General features: G+C 38.4%; 1 protein-coding gene across 1 annotated transcript in view; it reads right to left on the bottom strand.

Annotated features, from left to right (window-relative positions):
• LOC132822470 (voltage-dependent L-type calcium channel subunit alpha-1D-like) overlaps nt 1-23486 on the bottom strand; it is a 579417-nt gene that overhangs the window by 336849 nt on the left and 219082 nt on the right. The window contains exon 5 of the mRNA XM_060835847.1: nt 423-574. Within this exon, the coding sequence (XP_060691830.1) occupies nt 423-574 (152 nt within the window). The remainder of the gene's footprint in view (nt 1-422; nt 575-23486) is intronic.

The following is a 23486-nucleotide window of genomic DNA, read 5'->3' as shown; positions in this document are numbered from 1 at the left end:
TCAAATGACATTCAAATTCCTGTATAAATTAAAATCTGGTAAACAAAGTGTACTTACATAGCACCTGAAGGACAGTAAAACAATCGTAATACATTGTTAGATACAAACTGAACCTGAGTCACATTTGGAGATATTACAATATGTGACCAAAAACCTTAGCCAGATGTAGGTTTCAGACATTTCTCAGGAAAAAAGCTAGGAGTAAAGGGGCAATGAGGTTTTTTGGAGCATAGGGGTGGGGATTCCAGAATTTAGGGACTACATAGTTGAATGCATGGCCATTAAGAGAATCATGAGTACACATGGTCAGAGATGGAATAATACAGAGTTTGCAGATTGTTTATAGCTTAAGTTAGAGAAAGAGAGAGGATCAAGTCAACTTAAAAAAATACATTGTGTTTTGGAACCATCGAGAAACTTACTTGGTACTCCAGATACAAGTCTTAGAGGTCTCAACACACGAAAGGCTCGAAGGGCTTTGACATCAAAACCACCTGAATGTTTGCCAGTGGAAGTTGTATGTCCATCCACATTTTCTGCTTTGGTTAGTTGTTCCAAAACAACACTAAACAAGCTGAGACATAAATTATAAGTACAGGCATAGAATTAGAATATTTCTGCCACTTCATACTTTCATTTCCATGTTGCATGGTACACAATTACTCTATTTTTATTGCATGTTGGACATTTCATTTTCATTGAAAATACATTCAACCATTCTAAAGCATAAAATGTGAAAAATACAAGCCTTGGAGCACTGGAAACACATTTTTCTTGCACATGGATAGATTCAAATAATAAACTGAGAAAATAGCCCCTAAATACATTCATCAAGCATGAAATAATACAACAGCATAACTTTTAATTAAAATATCTCTTCAGACATAAAAGATATATCTGAAACCAATTATTTCACTATAGTCATAAATATAAAGTATCCTGATATAAAACATCAAGTATCTCTGCTGTAATTTTAATATTCCAATGTCTTTAGGATAAAAATACATCAGTGTCAAGCTTACAAGAAACTTCATTGGCTCATAGCACTTTTACACAAACCACCAAAGGCTCAATACAGCAGCAATGCATAATTCATATGAATGATAATAAATGAATGATGACATGCGGATTACATCAAGGAATTATAGGCTGGAAATGCCAGCAAGAAACAAGAAACTCAAGCCGAAAGGTAAGATCCAAAGATGTCTACCACTGCTCAGGAGATTTATATTTTTATTATTCTTTACTTAGTGTCCATATTTGGTGCAGAAGGGCTACTAGATGCATGTGATGTATCCACTAGATGGAGCAATATTCACAGGCAAATCTATGGTGAGTTGTTATTTTGATACAGGGTTGGGAGTAAATCAGGGCCCAATACTCAAAGGAGAATGTTGTGACTGGGTCAGGGGTGAGGCCACTCTGCCCAGGTCAGAAGCATCATTGTGGTCTATGATTTCTGTCCCTGCCCCTGCCTTAGCTTTTAAATAAGGGGAAAATGAGTAACTATTGTAGATATAAAAACAGAAACTGCTAGAGAAGCTCAATGGGTCTGGCAGCAGCTGGAGAGAGAAATCAGAGCTAACGTTTTGAGTCCAGTTACCCTTCCCCAGAACTGAAAATGAGGTTTTAAGGAACAGACAAAAATACACTCAGTACTGGGGGAATGGAAGGTCAACTTAAAAACCTAAGGAATGCATTATTAAATATTACTGATGGTGTAACTACTTGTACATTTGCAATGGTATCTGTTGTGTTTTTAATTTCAAGACATTTTAACACAGCAATTTCACTTGGAAGCTACCAGTTACAATTAAAATGTTGAATAAAATTATCATATATTTCGAACAGATTACTATCAACTAACCTTGTAATGGCAGTGCTGCAGATGACAAGTTTTCAGCACAAAGAAATATGTTAGGTGCGTGTAACTAACGAATATTTGAAACTATCTTACTATAAGAATTACAGTCCTGCATTTCAACTTTAATACAAGCAAAATACAATGGAAAGCAAAATTCATCAAAGTCATCAAATTAAAAGAATTGGAAAACGCTGGAAGAACTCAGCAGATCTCACAGCTGTTTTTGGAGAGACAGAGGTAACTCTACAGTTCAATGAACATTTATCAGAATTGGAAAAAATTTAGAGGTTTTAAGCAAGAAGAGGCAAGGAAAGAGGGAGGAGAAGAACAAAATGCAAGGCATATGCTCGCTTTGAAGGCAGGAGAAATTATCTAACAACAGAGATGACTACAAAAAGCAAAAGTAATTGGTAATACACAAGTAAGGAAAACAAAATATCATCCTAAATGTAGACATGGTGATAAAGATAAATCAAAATCAGCAACAATGCCATTCAGAAATAAAAGGAAACAAAAATACATAAGAGAAACAAGAAACAAAAGATTTTAAAAATTATAATCTCAAATTGTTGAACACAATGGTTAGTCAAAGAGACTGTAAAAGTTCCTCAAGTTTACACTGAGTTTCATTGGAACAGTTTAGAAGAGTAAAAACAGAAAATCATAAAGGAAGTGAATTGGAAAATGTTCGCACAAAGATAAAACAGCAAATGGAAATTGGAAAACTTCCAAAAGAGAGGTGAATAAGGTGCAAGCTAGGTATGTATCCGTGATAAATAAATATGGAGTATGCAAACCTGGAGTACCCTGGATGACCAAGGATATTTAAGAGAAAATAAGGAAGAAAAAGAAGGCATATGATGCATACCAGAACTATAACAGCAATAGAAAGGGTGTCTCAAATGTTGGAGAGAGGCTAAGACCAGAATAAGGGAGGCTAAAAGGAAAGCATGAGGAAAAGATGGCAGGCTACACTAAAACAAATAGTAAAAGATTACTGAAAGGTGGAATGGGGCCCTTTAGGAATGAAGTGCTCACTGAAGGATACACCAGAAGTACTAAATGAATACTTTGCTTCTGTCTTTGCCAAATTAGAAGATGGTGACGATGGCCCATTTGAAATGTGTGTTGAGCAGCTGAGCAGTGCAGTAATAGATAACGTGATTAAAAAAAGACTGGCAGCACTTCAGATAGAAAAGTTGCCAGGGTCAGATGGGATACAGAGTCAAAAAGTGTGACACTGGAAAAACACAGCTGGTCAGATAGCATCCGAGGAGCAGGATATTCGATGTTTTGAGCATAAGCTCTTCATCAGATTTTGGGGGCGTGGTGGGGTGATCAAGGGGCCGGAGAGATAAATAGGAGAGTGGTGGGGCTGGTGGGAAGCTAACTATGAATGCTACAGGTGGTGAAGGTACGGGGGTAGTGGTGGTGATAGGTCAGAGTGGAGAGTGGAGCACATAGGTAAGAGGGAAGATGGACAGGTATGACAGTTCTAAAGATGCCAAGTGGAAGATTGGATCTGGGATAATGTGGGAAGAGGGGAGATGAGGAAACTGGTGAAATCGACATTGATCCCATGTGTTTGGAGGGTACCAAGGCAGAAGAGGAAGTGTTCTTCCTCCAGTTGTCAGGTGGCTAGGACTTGGCAGTGGAAGTGGCCCAGGACTTGCATGTCCTTGGTGGAGTGGGGGGGTCGAAGTGATTGGCCACAAGGAAATGGGGTTGTTTAGCGTGTGTCCCACAGATGTTCTCTGAAACATTCCACAAGTTGGCATCCTGTCTCTCCGGTGCAGAGGAGACCACATGGAGAGCAACTGAAATAGTAAATGAGGTGTTTAGAGGTGCAGGAAAATTTCTGCCAGATGTGGAAGGATTCTTTGGGGCCTTGGATGGAGGTGAGGGGGGAGGCATGGGTGCAGGCTTTACACCTCTTTTGGTGCCAAGGGGAGGTGCCAGGAGTGGACGGTGGGTTGCTGGGACCTTGAAACATCACCTCTCCTGCTCCTTGGATGCTGGCAGACTGGATATGCTTTTTCAGCATCACACCTTTTACTTCTAGTCTCCAACATCCGCAGTCCTCACTTTCTCCTCAGATGAGATACATCCTGATAGAGGTAAGGGAGCAAATCACAGAGCTACTGACAGAAACTTTCTAGACCTCTCTGAGTATAGCATTAGTCCCAGGGGACTGGAGGACTGCAAATATGACACTGTTGTTTAAGAAAGGAGCAAAGAATAACCCAAGAAACTACAGATCTGTTAGCTTGATATCAATGGTGGGAAAACTGGTGAAAAGCCATAATACAGGATATGTATACACAGAGAAACCTAAATCAAAACTAGAAAGTCAGCATAGCTTTGTCAAGGGCTGGTTATGTCTGGCAAATTTAATTGAGTTATTTAATGAGGTGGCACACACTGTGGATGAGGGTAGTGCTGTGTATTGCTATATTTGAACTTTAAGAAAGTATTTGATACAGTGCCACATAGCGGGTAAATCAGAAATATTTGGGATTGATGGGTCCTTAGCAGCATGGATTAAATGTTTGCTGAAGTCAGAAAACAGGATTGGTGACAAAGGGAATTTCTCAGGCTATAGACGAGTGGCATTACCCAAGGATTGATGTTGGGACTCTTGCTTTTTCTGATTTATATTTAACCATTTGGAGATGAGTATTGAGGGCATAAAAGAGTGAACCCAGAATTTTATGATCTGCATGGAGATGTAACCAACTCAACCACATAATTTAACGAGATTGGAGCTACTAAGCTAAAGATGGTCACCTACTTGGAATATGTAGCTCAAAGTTAGCATAGCAATGATGTCCCATCCATGAAATAAACCAACTGTCCTGCCAGGAACAAATGGGCTCCCCACTACCCATTGCCTGCTTTTTCCATGTATGGTCAAAAACAAACCAAAGACTTTTTTTCACTCATTAGTTACTGAGTCAAGACTAAAGCTATTGTGAGCACTTACTCTAATTGTGATTATAAGATTAGATTACATTACAGTGTGGAAACAGGCCCTTCAGCCCAACAAGTCCACACTGACCCGCCGAAGTGCAACCCATCCATACCCCTTCACCTAACACTACGGGCAATTTAGCATGGCCAATTCACCTAACCTGCACATCTTTGGACTGTGGGAGGAAACCGGAGCACCTGGAGGAAACCCACGCAGACACGGGGAGAATGTGCAAACTCTACACAGTCAGTCGCCTGAGGCGGGAAATGAACCCGGGTCTCTGGCGCTGTGAGGCAGCAGTGCTAACCACAGTGCCACCGTGCCACCCACTGGGTAATGTTCTTTGCAATTTTATCTTACATTAAAAGCATTTAATTATTAAAGATATCCACCATCGTAAGATCGTAAAAAGACATTAGGACCAAATTTCAGTCGAAACAAGAGAACACTGCAGACCTTTAACAATGGTAGGTGATAGCCACATGCCAAAATACCACTGCTTTTGACAGATTAAATTTTTGTTCAAAGGAGATATGGGAGAGGCATGAATTGCACAGACTTGCTGTTGGTCTGAAGGCCTTAATCCACAGTATTGGAATCACAAATTGCTGGAGGACACAAACACTCTTGAAGGGTGAAGATAGCCGTTATGTTTAAATTCACTATAATTCAAACTTGAAAAACAAAGAGCAGGCTGAAACAATCAGAGAGTGTTCAAAATAAACACTGCCTGCCAGATTTCTTAATTGAAAGACCATCTGGTGTAGGTTAAGTACATAAGTTAGCTCACTGAACTGGAAAAATTGTTTTCAGACATTTTGTCACCATATTAGGTAACATCATCAGTGAGAGCCTCCAGTGAAATGCTGGTGGTATGTCCTGCCTCTCTATTTATAGGTCTTGGTTTCTTAAGGTGGGTGATGTAATTTCTGGTTATCTTTTTTAAGGGAAGGTGGATAGGATCTAAATTGATGTGTTAATTGATGGAGTTCTGGTTAGAATGCTATGCCTCTAAGAATTCTCGTGCATGTCTTTGTTTCACCGGTCTTCAGATGCGTGTGCTGTCCCAGTCAAAGTGGTATCCTTCTTTGCCTGTATGTATGGAATAAATAGAGAGGCGGAATATAACACCAGCGCTTCACCGGAGACTCATTGATGATGTTACTTAGTATGGTGACAAAACGTCTGAAAACAAATCTTCAAGCTCAGCGAGCTAACTTACATACTTATTATCAACCCGAGCTACAAATCTTCTCAAAAATAGTGTAGGTTATGTTATGATCCACCCTGACCACCAACTTAGTTGTTATAAATGTGGTTAGGGGCCAGTAGCCTTATTGAGGCACAGAAAAACTGATTTCCATGGGACTGAAGGGAATAAAGCTACAAAATTCCACTGTTTTGCCCAAAAGCTATTCTTTCCAAGTTAGAATAGTAATAAAATCTACAATACACATATGACTTAATTCTGGGTCTTACAAATAAGATGCTAAATATGGGCTATGTATTGTGATGAAACACCTCTCAGTGTACACTGAATAGCAAAAGCAATCAAGACAGTTCTTACAGATTCCTCAGCAGCTCTCCCCAAATGTAGATAGCGCAGTGGATCATAAAATTTCACTAAACTTTACAAGGGAATACAATTCTTCACTTCTGCTGATCTGGTCACAAAACTCCCTCTTAAAAGCCATTACTTCACAGACTACTTCAACAACTACTCCTGTTCAAGTTGATCACCCTTCTGTCCTGGGTCCTTTCACCCCTGCAGTTGAAAACTATAATCCAGTATTTATCAACTCCAGCTTTTCATATATACACATATGCTTAAAACATCATGATGTGATGGTGCAGTTTTCTTATATTCTAATATACCTCAAGCATTATTAATGATAAATACTACACAGCTGTCCTAAAATTAAACATGCATAATTACAAATAATTTATATTAAAGAATGTAAATTTCCTATGGAGTAAATACCAATACTAAGCACAAACAGACAATTTCAATCAAATAATTCTGAATCATGCAATTTTTCCTGCAGAGATAATTAAGTTCAATTATAAGGTGAGTAATCAATTTATAGAGAAGCACAATAAAAATGCAGTAAAAACAGGAATCAGAGCTTCAGTGACTTTAAATTTGCGATAGAATTATTTCTGAAAGCTTCCTATTTAAATAGAAATTAAGGCATTCTCAAAATCATGCAACACAAAATAAGGACATTCAATCCTTTAAGTTAGGCCAGAAGTTTGATGGAGGAATCTTTCCAGTACTTTACAGGTGGAATCTAAAGCAAGTTCAAAAATGAAGGCATGGTACTTTTCTGGTGCAATAAAGTGTCCTTTCCTCTCAGGCCAAAAGGCCCAGGTTCAAATCCTACCTGCTCCAGAAGGTGTGTAATGACATCTCTGAACAGATTGATCAGAAAATATCTACAAATGAGAGCATGAGACTGGTACGCCATGGCATCCACAGCTGAGGGTCATCCATGGCAGTGATTGCTCATCAAGTAGCATCAGATAGCAAATAATCATTAATTTAAAAGCCCAATAAGGTAGACAAGGAACATTATTCAAGAATCTTCCTAGAATTGGAACTTTCTAGTACAGTAGCACAATGGGAGCAGCTTCAGGGTGGAAGGGTAGGATGCATTCTTATTGGAAGCTGAGTGCTCCACTAACAAGGCTACAGAAAGAAAAACTGCATTTGCAGCCCAAATGACTGTCAGAAAAATTCTCCTCCACTGGCTTCAAACCTCATCAATTGTGAGTTTAATAGATACTTTTCAAAAGTACCTCTTTTTTTAAGGTGCTCTCATACTCTGTTTGCTACCAAAGTAGTACTCATCTGTTTCAGGCCTTCTAATTTGGCCTGTGACTTCAGGATCTTATCCATATTTCTTAACTGGACAAACTTCTTAAAACAAATATTAATTGTCTAATATAAATAATAAAATAACATTGACAGGCCCAACACACCAAATGGTAGTTTTCCTGTTGTCAAAGTTCATAGCTAAAGGGCTTTGAAATACTACATAACTTATGATTGCTAGTCATATGAAAAGTTTAGAGGAAGTGTAATTCTTAAAATGCATCCAGGACAGCTTTTAAGTCAGAATGTAGCAGGCAATATAAGAGAAGGGTAGCCTGCTTTTAAGTTTAGGTATCAAAGCTGGGCAAGTAATTGAAGTATCAGTGGGGTAACAATGATCATAACTTAAAGAAAGTAAGGACTGCAGATATTGGAGCTCAGAGTCGAGATTGTGGAATCGGCATTTCGGGCATAAGCTCTTTGTCGGAATCCTGATGAAAGGTTTATGCCTGAAACACTGATTCTCTTGCTCCTCTGTTGCTGGCTGACCTGCTGTGCTTTTCCAGCATCACACTCTCAACAGTGATCATAACCCTGTTAGGTTCAAGATTGTAATGGAAAAGGACAACAATGGGCATGAAAATCAAAATTGTAAACTAGGAACAGGATGATTTTGATAAGAGTAGTATTGTTAAGCCAGAGTAGACTGTGAGCAGAAGAATCTGGGCAAATCTGTTTCAGAACAGTGGGAATACATTCAAATAAGAAATATTGAGAGTATAGGGTCAACATATTCTAACAAAGGAAAAGGATGGGACTATCAAAACCTGTGAACTTTCATTATCAAGATATATACAGTATTTGATTAAAGCGAAAAGTGAGGCCTATGGCAGATACCAAGGGCTCAAAATAGCAGAAGCTCAACATGAGTACAGAATGTGCAAGAATGTATTTTTAAAAAGAGATGGAGAGCTAAAAGCAGACATGAAAAGGATACTGGTAGGTAAAATAAAGGAAACTCCTATGTTGATTTACAAGTATGTTAATGGTAAAATGATGAGAGGAAGAGTAGGGTCTAAGTGTGGAACCAGTGATGTAGGAAGGTTCTCAATGAATCAGTCTTCATTAGTGAGAGGGACAATATGGGTACAGAAATCAGGGAGGAGATCTGTGAAACAATGTAAGTAGTCAGATAGAAGGTTGAGTTGTTTGGGTGGCTTAAAAGTACATAATTATCCAAGCCTGAAAGAACTGTAACCGAAGTTATTGAATCAGGCAACAGAGGAAGTAGGAATGGTGCTTGCAAAAACTTTCAATTCCTCTCTGGCCATTGGTGAGCTGCTGGAGGACAGCTGACATGGTACCATTATCCAAGAAAAAATAGGAAACTATAGCCTAATCCCAGTGATGACAAAACTATTGGAAGCAATTTTGAGGGACATAATTGATCTGCATATGGAGAAGCAGGGATTCATCAAGAAAAATCAGCACAGTTTGTCATATGAAAGTCATATCTGACTAACGTGATTGAATTTTTCAAAGAGGTGACCAATGTGTAAATTGGTGTAATACTTCTGATGTCCTCAACTTCAGCAAGGTTTTTGATAAGATTCCCCCATAGGAGTTCAGCAGCAAAGGAAAAAGCTCATTGTATCCACTGAATTTGGCTAATTGGATTCACAATTGGCTGAGGGGCAGGAAGCAGAGGGTGGTGCTTGAGGGATGACTTTTCAACTGGAGGTCTATATCATGGCATCCCACAAGGATCAGTATTGGGACCTTTGCAGTTTATGGTTTATATAAATGAGTTAGACTCTAATGTTGGTGGTTGATCAATAAATTCACACACAATATAAAATTTGGTTGGGTAGTAAATAGTAAGTCGAATCCCTGCTTTTCCATATGCAGATCAATTCTGTCCCCCAAAATTGCTTCCAGTAGTTTCGTTACCACAAAACTACCACACTGTAGTTTCCTAGTTTATCCTTTGTTCCTTTCTTGAATAGTCACATCGGCTGTTCTCCAGCAGCTCTCCTATGGCCACAGAGGAATTGAAACTTTTTGCAAGCTCACCTCCTATTTCCTCTCTCATTTCATTCAACAACCTGGGTTACGTTTCTTCCAGCCTTCAGCCCTGAAAAAGGGTTACACCTAAAATGTTAACTTCTCCACCTCCTGATGCTGCCTGGCTTGCTGTATTCTTCCAACCTCCTGTTTGTCTACCTTTAGTTACAGAAGGCTATGGATGGTCTGATAAGGTGGGCTGATCAATAGCAAATGGAATTTGATCCAGATAAATGGAAGGTGATGCACTTGGTAGCACAAACAAGGCAAAGAATAGATGACCAATTGTAGGATATGTGGAAACACTGAGGATCGGAGGGACCTTGATATGCTTGTACACCTGTATCTTAAGGTATCAGGACAATGGACAAAGCGGTTAAAAAGGCATGTGGCATACTTCCCCTTTATAAGCCAAGGCATAGAGTTTAAGAGCAGGAATGTTATGATGGAACTATATGAAATGTTGGTTAGTCCACAGCAAGTGTACTTCTGTATATTTCTAGAATTCACATTAGAGGAGGGATGTGACTGCACTGGAGAGGGTGCAAAGAATGTTTACCAGTATGTTGCCTGAACTCGAGTGTTTCAGTTACAAAGATAAATTGGACAGACTGGCACTGTTTTCTTCAGAGTAGTGGAAATTGAGAGAAGCCGTAATTGAAATGTATAAAAGTTATAAGGGGCACAGGTGGGTAAACAGGAAGGAACATTCACCCTTGGTGGTAGAATTAATCACTAGACACATCGATACAAGAAAGGGGCATAAGGTTTAGAGGAGATGTGAGAAAAACCTTTTTCATCCAGAGGTTGGGGAAAAACTGGGACTTCTTGCCAATAAAGAGTGGTGTAGGCAGAAATCCTCATAGCATTTAATAAGTATTTGGATATGCATTTGCAGTGTCAAAGCAGATAAGGCTCTGAGCCAAGTGCTGGGAAATAGGATTAAAATAGATGGTTGTTTTTGATTGGCCTGGATGCAATATGCTCTTGATCTCTATGAATGTATGACAATGATTCATCCCACTAAGTCTTTGAAGGCAAACTAGCACAGTCACATATATGAAGTGACTTCACAAATTTGTAACACTTACACTATAAACAAAGATAATAAAGATCAATGCCCAGCATTAATATAAGATTTAGAAAAGCTTTTGAATTAGCTGTAACAGTACAATGGAACTGTGATCTGTCTCACAGCATGAATTTTTAAAAAGGACAAAAATGATATGAGTATTTTTTTTCACATTCAGCACAGACTCAGTCAAACAGAATATGTCTGGATCTCTTAACAGTTCAGCTCAAAATTAGTTCAGAAAGATGGTATGAAATTATCCTTACTTTGTACACTGTAGAAATCCTAAATAAAGTGCACTCTGCTTGTGAAGACAAGGTTATTGGTATAGGTATCTGTTGTAAATGTTAGGCCAGAAATGATGATGGGATCTTCAGAAATATTTCTTGACCGAACCTCCCTGAACACATATTTTTTGTTTAGACTCCAATCTTCAACAATTGCTCTAGCTATTGAGTTAGTAGTTTTTCACACATTTGGAAAACTTCAGAAGTTTGTTGATGCTGAAATTCATAATTTCAATGAATAGGAATAACTTCTGGCTTGTTAGAAATAATTTAGACGCCTATTTTTATATACATATACACACACAAAATCACCTTGAAGTAGGTGGAGGATTAAATTAATGTTGGTAAATTGCACTAAACTACGGATTGCTTAAGCTAATTTTAGTGGAAACAAACTACTAGACTGAGACAACTAAATGAATCATCCTATGATTTAATAGCTTGACAGGGAAGCAGAACTACTAGATTGGATGGCTGGCCGAATAAATAATCTTAAATATCAACACTTGATAACAGACAAATATTAACATGGAGGTTTCTGAATGAATAAGGCCAGAGATGATGTTTCAAGGGTCTATGAAACTGATTATGGGGAACAGTTCAGAAAAAGATAAGGGAAGGTGCTATGAGGCTACAATTAATCACATATCAAATACTTGCAATGCCTTTAGGAGTATGAAACATGAAAGCATAATGATTAGCTCATCTCCCTGGTTTGAATACAGACATAACCGAATACAGAATTTAACATTGCAAACTAGGAAAGTAGAGAGAGTTTTCAGCTAAATAATGCAAATTCAGCAAAGGATCAAATGTGGAAAGAAGGGGTGTATCAAAGATTGGAGACAAAGTAAGAGAGGAAAATAATAATATGAGAACTAAGGGTCAGAGACTTTATTTTTAAATCACTCATGGAACATGGGTGTCACTGCCTGGCCAGCATTTATTACTTATCCCTAGTTGCCCTTGACAAGGTGGTGGCGAGCTGCTTTCTTGAATTGCTGGAGGTTGATCCACAATGCCATTTGGGAGGGAATTCCAGGAGTTTGGCAAGTCATATGTCCAAATCATCACAGTGAGCGACTTGGAAGAGAACTTTGATGTGGTGGTATTCTTATGTATCTTCTGCCTTTGTCTTTCAAGATGGAAATAGCCATGGTTTGGAAGGTGTTGTCTGAAGATCTTTGGTGAATTTCTGCAGTGCCTAGTGCTTAACTTTGCTGATGACACCAAGACTACAAAGTGATCTTGAACAATTGGGTCAATGGGCTGAGGAGTTGCAGATGGAATTTAATTTGGATAAATGTGAAATATTGCATTCTGGTAAAACAAACAAGGGTAGCACTTATACATTTAAAAGATGGGCCTTGGGTGATGTTGTAGAACAGACACACCTATGAGTTCAGGTAGTTAATTCTTTGAAGTTTACATCACCTGTAGACGGGGTGTTTAACATGCTTGCTCAGACCTTTTGAGTATAGGAGTTTGGGCAGCATGTTAAGGTTGCACAGGATATTGGTGAGGCCTCTCCTGCAGTACTGTGCGCAGTTCTGGTCATCCTTTTATAGGAAGCATATTATTAAGCTGGACAGGGTTCAGAAAAGATTTACCAGGATATTGCTGGGAATGGAGGGTTTGAGTTATAAGGAGAGGCTGGATAGACTGGGACTTTTTTCATTGGAAAGTAGGAGGTTGAAGGGTGACCTTAGAGTTTTATAAGATCATGAGGGGTATAGATAAGCTGAATGGCAGGTATCTTTTCCCTAGAGTGAGGCATTTCAAGACTTGGGGGCATATCTATAAAGCGAACAGAGAAAGATTTTAAAAAAGACATGGGGTCAATGCTTTTTACACAGAGAGCAATTTGTATGTGGAATGAACTTTCAGAAGCAGTGGTGGATGTGGGTACAGTTACAACATTTAAAAGACATTTATATAAATACACGAATAAGAAATATTTGGAGGGAAAATGGGCTAAGTGCAGGCAGTGAGACTAGTTTAGTTTGGGATTATGATCAGCATGGACTGGTTAGACTGAACGATCCATACTGTATGTCTCTATGACAGCAAGCAGATACAGAGACAAAAAAAAATTAGGACTACACCAACACTTGAGACAAGAGTAAAAAGACAAAATTAAAGTTTCTGTATATGAGTGTGTGTACAATTGATCGAGTAAACACTGATAGCACACATTGAAGTAAATAAATATGATCTCATAGCTATTACAGTGTAGCTGCAAGATGACAAGGATTGGATCCTAAATATTACAAAGTATAAGACATTCAAGAAGTATAGGAAGGTAGGCGAAAGCAGAAGAGTTGCACTGTTAGTCAAGGTTGTCATTTGTGAAATAGTTAGAGTTGATGTTGGTTCAGAAAATCAGAATGCAGAATCGGTTTGGATGGAGATGAGGAATAGTAGGGGTAAGAAGTCATTAGAGAAAGTGGTCCATGGGCCTTCTACAGGAGCCACAATGTAGAACAAAGTATACAGGATATTGGATGCTTGTGACAAAGGAATGGCAATAATCATGAGTGACTTTAATCGAATGTTGCATATTATCGAGCTGTGACTGACGATGTTGTATTATGGAAGCAAAAAAAAACATTCAGGAGTCAATTTGGACATAGGAACTTAGACTGATTCCTGGCATGACAGTATTGACAAATGAAGGGAGATTGGATCAGTTAGGACTACATTCCCTGGAATTTAGGAGAATGAGGGGATCTCACAGAACTCTATTAAATTCTCACAGGACGAGACAGGGTAAATGCAGGAAATAATATTTCTAATGACGGGGGAATCCAGAACCAGTGGTCACAGTTTAATAATGTGATAGGCCATTTAGGATGGAGATGAGGAAAAATTCTTCACCCAGAGAGCAGTGAGCCTGTGGAATTATTTGCCTCAGAAAACAGTTGAGGCCAAAACATTGAACGTTTTCAAAATGGCTACGGAGCTGGATGATTATCCATAATCAGATTGATTGGTATAGCAAGCTCAAAGGACTGAATGGCCTACTTTTGCTCCTATTTTCTATACTGGACTCAAATGTCAACTCCAGTTCTCTCTGCACAAATGCTGCCAGACCTGTTGAGGTTCTTGGACATTTTCTGTTTTTAATTGAGTTCTCTGATTAGGTGAGCTATAGTGTGTTAGAAAGCAGGAAATGCAAAGAGTAAGAGAGTGAAAACAGCCAGTCTGTTGACTGCATTCTCTCTCCTTTCATGGGGGGAAAACATAGAAAATCCCAGATTTAAAAAAAGAGAGTTCTTACAAAAAAATGCACCAATCAACCAACGGATCAAAAAAGTGTCTCACCATTGCAAAAAAAAAGACATGTGAAAGACAAAGGACTTTCCACTTTGTATTCTGGACGTATGATCATGAGAATATTCGTTTCCACTCATAGTGTGTGTAAAATCATCTGTTTTCTTTGTCTTAATCCTGACTGAATATGTCTGTGTTTGGGGTTTTGAAAGGATATAGTTAAAGTTTCATAAATTAGAATTAATTTCTTTTCACAGCTCTTGCTAAAGTTAAAGATGTACAACATACAGAATTATATTTATTGGTAGTGAAGGAACCGAGTGTGGTTTGCTTTTGTTCTGGGTAACAGTTGCTTAGACAAACTGAATTTTTGTGGTCTTATCAGGATGTTTCTATATTTTCACATTTTGTGAAAACTTGTTGGGCATGATTATCAACACACTGTTCCCAGGTAAGTAATAGACTAAAGAATGCTTTTGAAATAGTTTCTCACAGTTGCACATTCTAGACCAGAACAACCAGAAAACAAGTCATTTTAGAACTACTATTGTGTAATGTGACAAAATTAATTAATAACCTCAAATCAAAAGCTACTGGGTAGTAGTGACCACAACAGGATTGCATTTCAAATCCAGTTTGATAGGGTGAAGAGTGGATTTAAGACTACCATTTTAAACCGAAACAAGGGAAACTATGTGAATGCGAAAGCTGAGCCAGCTGAAATGAATTGGCGTACTAAGGTAGAGGATAAACCAATAGAGAGACAGTGGCAGACCTTTAAGGGGATATTTCAGAATATCCAGAATAATTACAATAAGGAAAATAATCAAAAGGGGGTTCTCCCACCCTTGATTAACTAAGAAGTTATGGAAAGTATCAAACTTAAGGAAAAAGCATAACTGTGCAAAGATTAGAGGCATTTCAGATGATTAGCCAGAATATAAAGAATAACAAACAATGGATAAAATGTTAATCTGGGAAAGAAATTAGTAATGGTAGGAAGTTAGCTAGCAAATGTAAAAATAGATAGCAAGAGCAACAGAGGTATTTAAAAAGGAAAAAAGAAAATCAAGTGAGTGTTGTTCCTTTAGAGAGTGACAATGGGGAATTAATAGTAAATAATTCAGAAATGGCAGATGACATGAACAAATATTTTGCTTCTGTCTTCACTATAGAGGAAACTGAAAATATATTACTCCAATAATAGTTGTAAATCAGGATGTGGAAGGGAGAGAGGAACTTAGTGAAATCACAATCATGAGGGAAATAGTACCAAATAAACTGTTGGATCTGCAGACTCTGGGTCCTGATGGACTTCATCTTAGGGTCTGGAAGAGATTGCTCATGAGGTAGCACATAAGTTGATGGTAATTCCTAAAACTTCCTTAATTCAGAAAACTACATAGAAATGGTATCAGAATTGATTATTAAAGGGATTATAGCTGCACACTTAGACAAATGCAAAGTACTGGGAATAGTTTGCACACCGTTGTGAAAGGGAAATTACGTTTATCCAATTTATTACAGTTCTTTGGAGCAGCAACGTGCATTGAATAAAAGGGAGACTGTATCCTGCATTTGGATTTCCAGAATGCATTTGACAAGGGCCATATCAAGGGTTTTTGCAGAAAATAAAAGCTTATGGTGTACAGGATAAGATAATAACACATTTTGATGATTGGCTGGATGGTACAAAACAGTCAGCATGCATAAATGGGTCTTTGTCTGATTGGCAGGATATGACAAGTGGAGTCTCGCAGGTGTCTGTACTGGGGCCTCAACTTTTCAAAATGTATATCAATGGCTTAAATGAAAGGTGCAACAGTACAGTAGTTAAATTTGCAGTTACAATAGGACAATTAGAAAGACTATCATGAAGAAAACATGAGGTTGCAGGTGGATATAGATAAGTTGAGTGAGTGGGGAAAAGATCTGGTAAATAAAGTATGATGTGGAAAAATGTAAAGATGTTAACTTATGCATAAAGAATAAAAATATCAGCATGTTACTTAAATGGAGAACAACTGGATTTGGATATTCTCATGCAAGAATCACAAAAAGTGACTTTATAGGCAGAGTGTGTAATCAAGAAGGCTAACGGAATGCTATCTTTTATTTCAATAAGGATTGAAAGTAAGAGTAAGGATTATATCTTCAGTAATGCAGAGCATTGATGAGACCACATTTCCACTATTGTTTGCAATTTTGGTCTCCTTATTTAAGGATGGATGAAAATGAATTGCAGGTGGTTCAGAGGAGTGTTATTAGACTGATAGCTGGAATGAGCAGGTTGCCTTGCGGACAGGTTGGACAGACTAAGTTTGTTTCCATCGGAGTTTAGAAGAATGAGGGATGACTTGATTAAAGTGTATAAGACACTGAATGGACTTGACAAAGTGTGCTTGGAAAGGATGTTTCTTCTTGTGATTCAGTCCAAAACTAAGATGTAGAGTTTCAAATTATGGGCTGCTGTTTTAGGACACAGGTAAGGAGAAACTTTTTCTCTGAGGATTCTGTGACTTTGGATCTTTGTGTCTCTGAAGGTAGTGAAGGTGAGGGCATTAAGTATATTAAGGCAGAAATAAACATATTAGGCGAGGGAATTAAAGGAGATGGAACAGAAATGTGAAATTTGAAACAAACAGATGTGGCAAGAGCATTACAGATTGGCGGAGAAGGCTTGAGGAGCTGAATGAGTCAAAGCTTGGCATTGGAAAAGCACAGCATGTCAGGAGAGTCAAGGTTTCAGGCATAAGTCCTTCATCAAGAATGTGATGAATAGATAAATAGGAGGGTGAGGGTGGGGGATAAGGAGCTGGGAAGGCAATAGATGGCACTGGGGAAGTACGCAAGAAATCAAGCCTCACTATTCACCAACTTGCCACAAAAGTTAAAGATTCCCCAATTCACCAGTCTTTCAAAGCGAAGTTAATAGAAAGGATGTACTAGGTTTCTATACTTGACAAGATTTATTATTTATCACAAATAATTAGATTCTATCTACAGATAAGTAGTTATATGGGGAGTGATTGTGATGGGTCAGTAGGGAGGTGGAGCGGATAGGTGGGAAGTAAGATGGACAGGTCAAAAGGGCGGTGCCGAGTTAGGGGGTTGAATCTGGGATGAGGTGGGGTAAGGGGGGATTTGGAAACCAGTGAAGTCAATGTTAATGCCATGTGGTTGAAGGGTCCCGAGGTGAAAGATGAGGCATTCTTCCTCCAGTTGTCGGGTGGCTTGGATTTGGCAGTGGAGGCAGCCCAGGATTTGCAATGTCCTTGGTGGAGTGAGAGTGGGAGTTGAAATGGTCGACCACAGAGCGGTGGAGTTGTTTGATGCATGTGTCCCAGAGATGTTCCCCAAAACATTCTGTGAGTTGGCATCCTGTCTTCCCTATGTACAGAAGACCACATCAAGAGCAATGGACACAGTCGATGAAAGTCCTCACTTTCTCCTCGAGGGGCTGAATGCTCCACTTCTGCTTATATTTTATGTATTGTCTGACAGATTGTATAAAAGAGGAAAGACCAAAGATTTATTCATATTGAACCCTATGTCTACTTCTGAAAATGGGCAGAAAGCATTTTTTGAAGGCTCTAGGTACAGGTAAAAGTACTTGAAGCTGTTAAAGATAAATCCATGCTGTCATCTGTCTAGCACTTTTGTAAAGTTGAAAAATGGTTGAGAGGAAGTAAAGCAATGGGAATCGAAAAGAAGAACTGCTGTTCCCTCTTACCTACCATCCTTCCAATCTAGTCATGAATGCACGTTTGCTGTATAACTCCTGTCATAACCTTCATGAAACTCTGATCAAACTTAATATAGCCACTATACTTGTGACAGTCAAAGCTGGTTAATTGATTAGAAAGGTTGATACCAACAGATCGGGACTTTTTCTGTGGTCAATATTTTGAGAAAATCTTTGCACAACTGAGCTGCTAAGAATCTTTCAGCAATTTCACACAAGAAAATCTTTTTTTTAACCAGTTGAGTACAGGTCCTGTATCCTGTCACGAATAAGGTTTTCTAACTGTCGTGGCTAGAAATGTCACACAGGCTGTCATCAGAAGAGAAGACAACATCATGTAGGCACTTTGCATTCACAGTTGTAATGCCTCACTGGGGAAGTATGCAGGAAATCAAACCTCACTATTCACCAACTTGCCACAAAAGTTAAAGATTCTAAAAGTATCCAGGATTCCCCAACTCACCAGTCTTTCGAAGCGAAGTCAATAGAAAGGATGTACCAGGTTTCTATACTTGAAAAGTTTTATTATTTATCACAAATAATTAGATTCTATCTACAGATAAGCAGTTATGAACTGATGGCATATAACTTTATTAAGGCCATAAAAAACCTCCTGTCTATACACATGTACAGACAGACACAGACAGGGAAAACAGCATGGGTGTTATGGGCAGAAAGAAAGACTGGGAAGAGAGTTCAGTGGTTCCTGTCCATAGGGTTTGTCCAAGATGATTATTGATCATCATGTTGTTTCTCGATCTTCCATCTCCAAATAATTTCACCTGTTTGCAGAAGGCCATTTTCCATTTAGAAAGGTCTTTGACTTACCAATAAAAAGTCACAGTTTACAGCAACAGAAAGTAGGAAATAATCTGGTTACTTTCAGGTTTCAGATTATTTATCCTGCAAAGAAAAGAGCCAGCTCCTGCCTTTACAGAGATCCAATTGTTGCTACCAAACATTCATATCCTCAAGCTGATAAACTACCAGGGCCATTCATATTGTTGTTGGGAAGCAGAAGATCTTTGTCATTGGTCTTTGAACTAGTGACTGGTTATCAATCAGCTACCTGTTTCCAGCCAAAGCTCCATTCATTCACATCCCTTGGTTCTAGCTCATCTGCAAACTAGGCTTCCAATAGTGCTTAAACAAGCAGATGTGTGAACAATACTTATAATGAATGTCAGGTTACTTGCTTTTCAAAGGAAAGTGCAATAATCCTTCACTGTTGTTTAAGACAGTTCCTTTTCCATTTCACTCCACAATAAAACAAGGGAAATAAAAATATGATCTCTACATAATCCTTGCCTGAGGCCTAGATCTGAGTCAAGATTAGAGTAGTATGGAAAAGCACAGCAGGTCAGGCAGCATCCAGGAAATGCGACATTTTGGGCAGGGCTCCTGCCCGAAACGTCGATTTTCCTGCTCCTCGGATGCTGCATGACCAGCTGTGCTTTCCAGCACCACTCTAATCTTGACTCTGATCTCCAGCATCTGCAGTCCTCACTTTCACCAAGATCTGAGTGCCCACTGATCAGTAGACATATTGACTTAGATGCAGATCCTGAGAGACAACATCTCAACAATATTCCCTAACAGTTCCAGAAAGCTAATGGTTAAAGCATCAGATTTGTATGTATTAGCTAGAAACTTCTACCAAGGTAGGAGGATACTAATGTCCATGGTGCCATATTTCAGCCTAAGTAGACATTTTCTGCTGAATTTTACATCTCTCACTATACACACATAGTGTTTATTGCAGCTAATTATTATATGTCAACATTAAATTACAACAGGGCATCACTGAGCAGCATCCTTCTGAGCAGCATGTCATGCTTCAAGTGATCTTCGAATAAAATGGAATATTAAACGTTCATACATTCAGTGCCATGATACAGTGATGATATCATGAACATTTCTTTAAATAATATACTGAAAGGGGAGAAAGAACACAACACCTCCAACTCTTCCCCCACAGCTGCTAAACATATCCACCTATTCTTCACTTCCTTCACTGGGGCCTGCTGGCCAGGCCTCATTGGTACCCTGGGTGTACCTTCAGTCCAGTTTTCATTAGTTTCTATTCTTTGGAGGCAATCTGTCATTCTAACTGTGGTCACAACTCAGCCTATATTGTTGGAATTGCAGAACAAAAATATATCCAATTTGCCAGCAACTCTCAAAGGTGGCCCCTTTGTACAGAATGGGGTCAAAGTCAAATCCCCAATGAATTGCACAGCCAAAGATTAAATGGCTGTTGGACAGTCAGCATCAGAGTGGATATATTTCCCACTGACTCTCCAGTAAGGGGTGGAGGAAACTACCATTCTTGTTCATTACATTGAAGTATTCTCAGATATTAGTACTGGAAATGACATTAGTCTCTGTTATGACCTTTCAACTCAGTCTCAAGTTTTCAAACATTGGATCCTTGCACATCCAATGTCCTTTTTACAGCAGTCCTCCAGAGATCTGAGATTCATAGGTTGAAGAGACAAAAACATATTCACAAATGTTGGCTGCTATTCTTCGAATCCTTGTTGGCATCCTTGTCATGCACTGAACTTGCTTCTTCTAGTATAGTGGCACGGTAGCTCAGTGGTTAGCATTGCTGCCTCACAGCACCAGGGACCTGGCTTCGATTCTGGCCTCAGGCGACTGTCTGTGTGTAGATTGCACATTCTCCCTGTGTCTCCATGGGTTTCCTCCCACAATCCAAAGATGTGCAGGTTAGGTGAGTTGGCCATGCTAAATTGCCCATAGTGTTAGGTGCATTATTCAGGGGCAAATGTAGGGCTGTGGAATGGGTCTGGGTGGGTTACTCTTTGGAGGGTCAGTTTGGACTTGTTGGGCCGAAGGGCCTGTTTCCATACTGTAGGGAATCTAATCTTCGAGCAGGCATTTTTTAAAAAAAAATTGTTTGCTACTGCACCGGGTATGCAAGCTTTCCTCCACCTATTTTCTAAATTCTCCCTAAAATAGGAAATATTTACATCTATTTGGGACTAAATGCTTTCCTTTTCTTGAATATTCTACTTCTCCAGGATATCTTCAGTGATTCAGGCCAGATTCAGATAGTTTACTCACCTCTCTCCATTCAAATTAGTTGACCCCACATATCAGTACTGTGAATGTGAAGTAGCAATCCTACTCATTTCCAGCATTACAATAGAATCATGGCACTGTAAGGTTCATTAAATACCAAAAATATAAAAGTAATGAGATGAAAACAACACAAATGAACATGCTTAACAAATTACACACAATTGTTCACAGGTTTGCTTTTTTATTGTTTGTGTATTTAAGCCTTCCTTTTGTGAATATGTTAGCTCTGCGCTTTGTATATTATTATGATAATGCTCATGACAATTTTACTAGGTTTCATTTTAACTTTTCTCTTTTTCCTACTTTCTTTTAAATGAAATTAAAGACTCCCCAACCCAACATGGTCAAGTATTTGTGACTAATTATAGAACTGTTTGCTTTACAATTTTCTGTCATATCTCTAATATTCTGAAGGGATAGTGGTTGATTCCCTCAGTTATGAATGGACATTTCTGGCCAATTTCACTAGACAGAAACATTTGCAGTCACATAGTGTGACCAGGAAAACTCAAAAGTGATCACATTTCAGCAAAATTGCAGAAAAATGCAGCTGGTCAGCTTCACAGGAAAAGAACTAATTAGATTATTTTTGGAAAAATGTAATAGTTCCAGTTCACTTGTAATTACACTGAAAATGCTAATTTGTGTTTTTCTGTAGCAAGTCTGTAATACAAGCAATAGTTTCCATGGCAGTTTTGGAATAAATTTTGAAAATCTAATTTAATGCTTTTAATAATCAATAATTTTGAATAATTTTAAAATACTGCTACTGAAAAATTTTACACTCCTGACTGAACTAACCAAACATTAACATTTTTTAGACCTTTAAAGGTGACAATCAATGGACAAGATTAAGCTATAACTTGGTGTTTGCAATGAATATGTCTTAACTTTTCACGAAAACAAGGAACGTAGTCTCCAGTTGGCAGAATAGAACAACTCTTCAGACCAACTCATGGTTAAGGAAATATTTGCATGAATTCTATTACATTCATAAACTGACCTACATATGCACTGAACTACATGAATATTGATGCAAGCACCCTCTGTTGCTGACTTAACTGTTGTCAATTTTCCATATTGTCAACATTCTATATTTCCTTTGCTGTCATTTTCCATTATGTTCATTGAGGAGTTCAATCTGTTCTCTGAAAATATATTCCAGAATTCAAAACACATTATTCCACAGTTGATTATATATATTTTTTAAATTATTGAACAATTCTCTCTCACTTAGAACAGCTAACAACAGCCAAGACATGTGCTGCACCAAAGTTATCACAGTCAGTATTCAATTGTTATTCAGAACTGTTTGTCTGAAATTATGGTATTATCAAGACACATTTTAGCTTCACAGTATTGTAACATGAATTTATATAGCACATTCCAAAACATCAGGATGTCCCAAAGCACTTTCTGGTCAATGAACTGAACTAAGGCCACGGATCAGCATGATTTGGGATGGGCCAGTTATTTTTGTGATGTCAAACTCAACAGGTTCATGGCAAAACTCTCATACTCCCTCTATCCCAAATTTTCTTTCTATTTAAGCTGTTTTTCTGATTTGCACTATGATGTCCTAGCCATCTTAACTGTGATTTCTTTTGTATCCACAGTTTTGCATTGCTCTGACTTAATTTTTTCTGAGCTGCTTGTTTTCATTTTTTCACCTGTTTTCAATCTTTATCTTTTTACTTTTTGCTAGTCATACTGTCTTAAATCCTCTATTCTGAGAGTGATATGACAGATATGCTGGGCCAAATGGACTTAATCCATGTTGTACAACAATGTATTCTTGTTTTTAAAATAATTTTAACATTGAATCTGCTTCACGATTGAACACAGCAAATGCAAAATTTTGATTTGTTGTTCTTTGTTGTTGCACATTTGTTTTGATGTTGTCAGCACCAGGGTGTTACTATGGTTCACAGATTACACTTCTGGTTTGAGCTTTGCTGGATGCAATTTCATTCAGGGTATAAACATTCACGTTGACAGCATCCACCAGAGATATGCAGAGAACACAAATCATGACATCAATCAGGAGTGCGATTTAAAGTGTTCATTAAATAACTTGAGTTTAGTTATTTCCATTTGGTGTGTGATTCTTTGCAATATGGCATACAAGCCAATGGCTGGTATCCTGGCAGAAGATATGCTGCCCTGATTCTGCCACTCTGCCATTCAAATGTAAATCAGAAGGTAGCTACTGGACAACACGTGCTACCCTTTAAATGCATAAGTCATGACACTTATTGCAACTCGCATGCAGCAAACCAAAACCATAGTC

Source organism: Hemiscyllium ocellatum, chromosome 14 (assembly GCF_020745735.1).
Source record: "Hemiscyllium ocellatum isolate sHemOce1 chromosome 14, sHemOce1.pat.X.cur, whole genome shotgun sequence".
Classification (NCBI taxonomy): domain Eukaryota; kingdom Metazoa; phylum Chordata; class Chondrichthyes; order Orectolobiformes; family Hemiscylliidae; genus Hemiscyllium; species Hemiscyllium ocellatum.
This window is presented reverse-complemented; position numbering and strand designations above follow the sequence as displayed.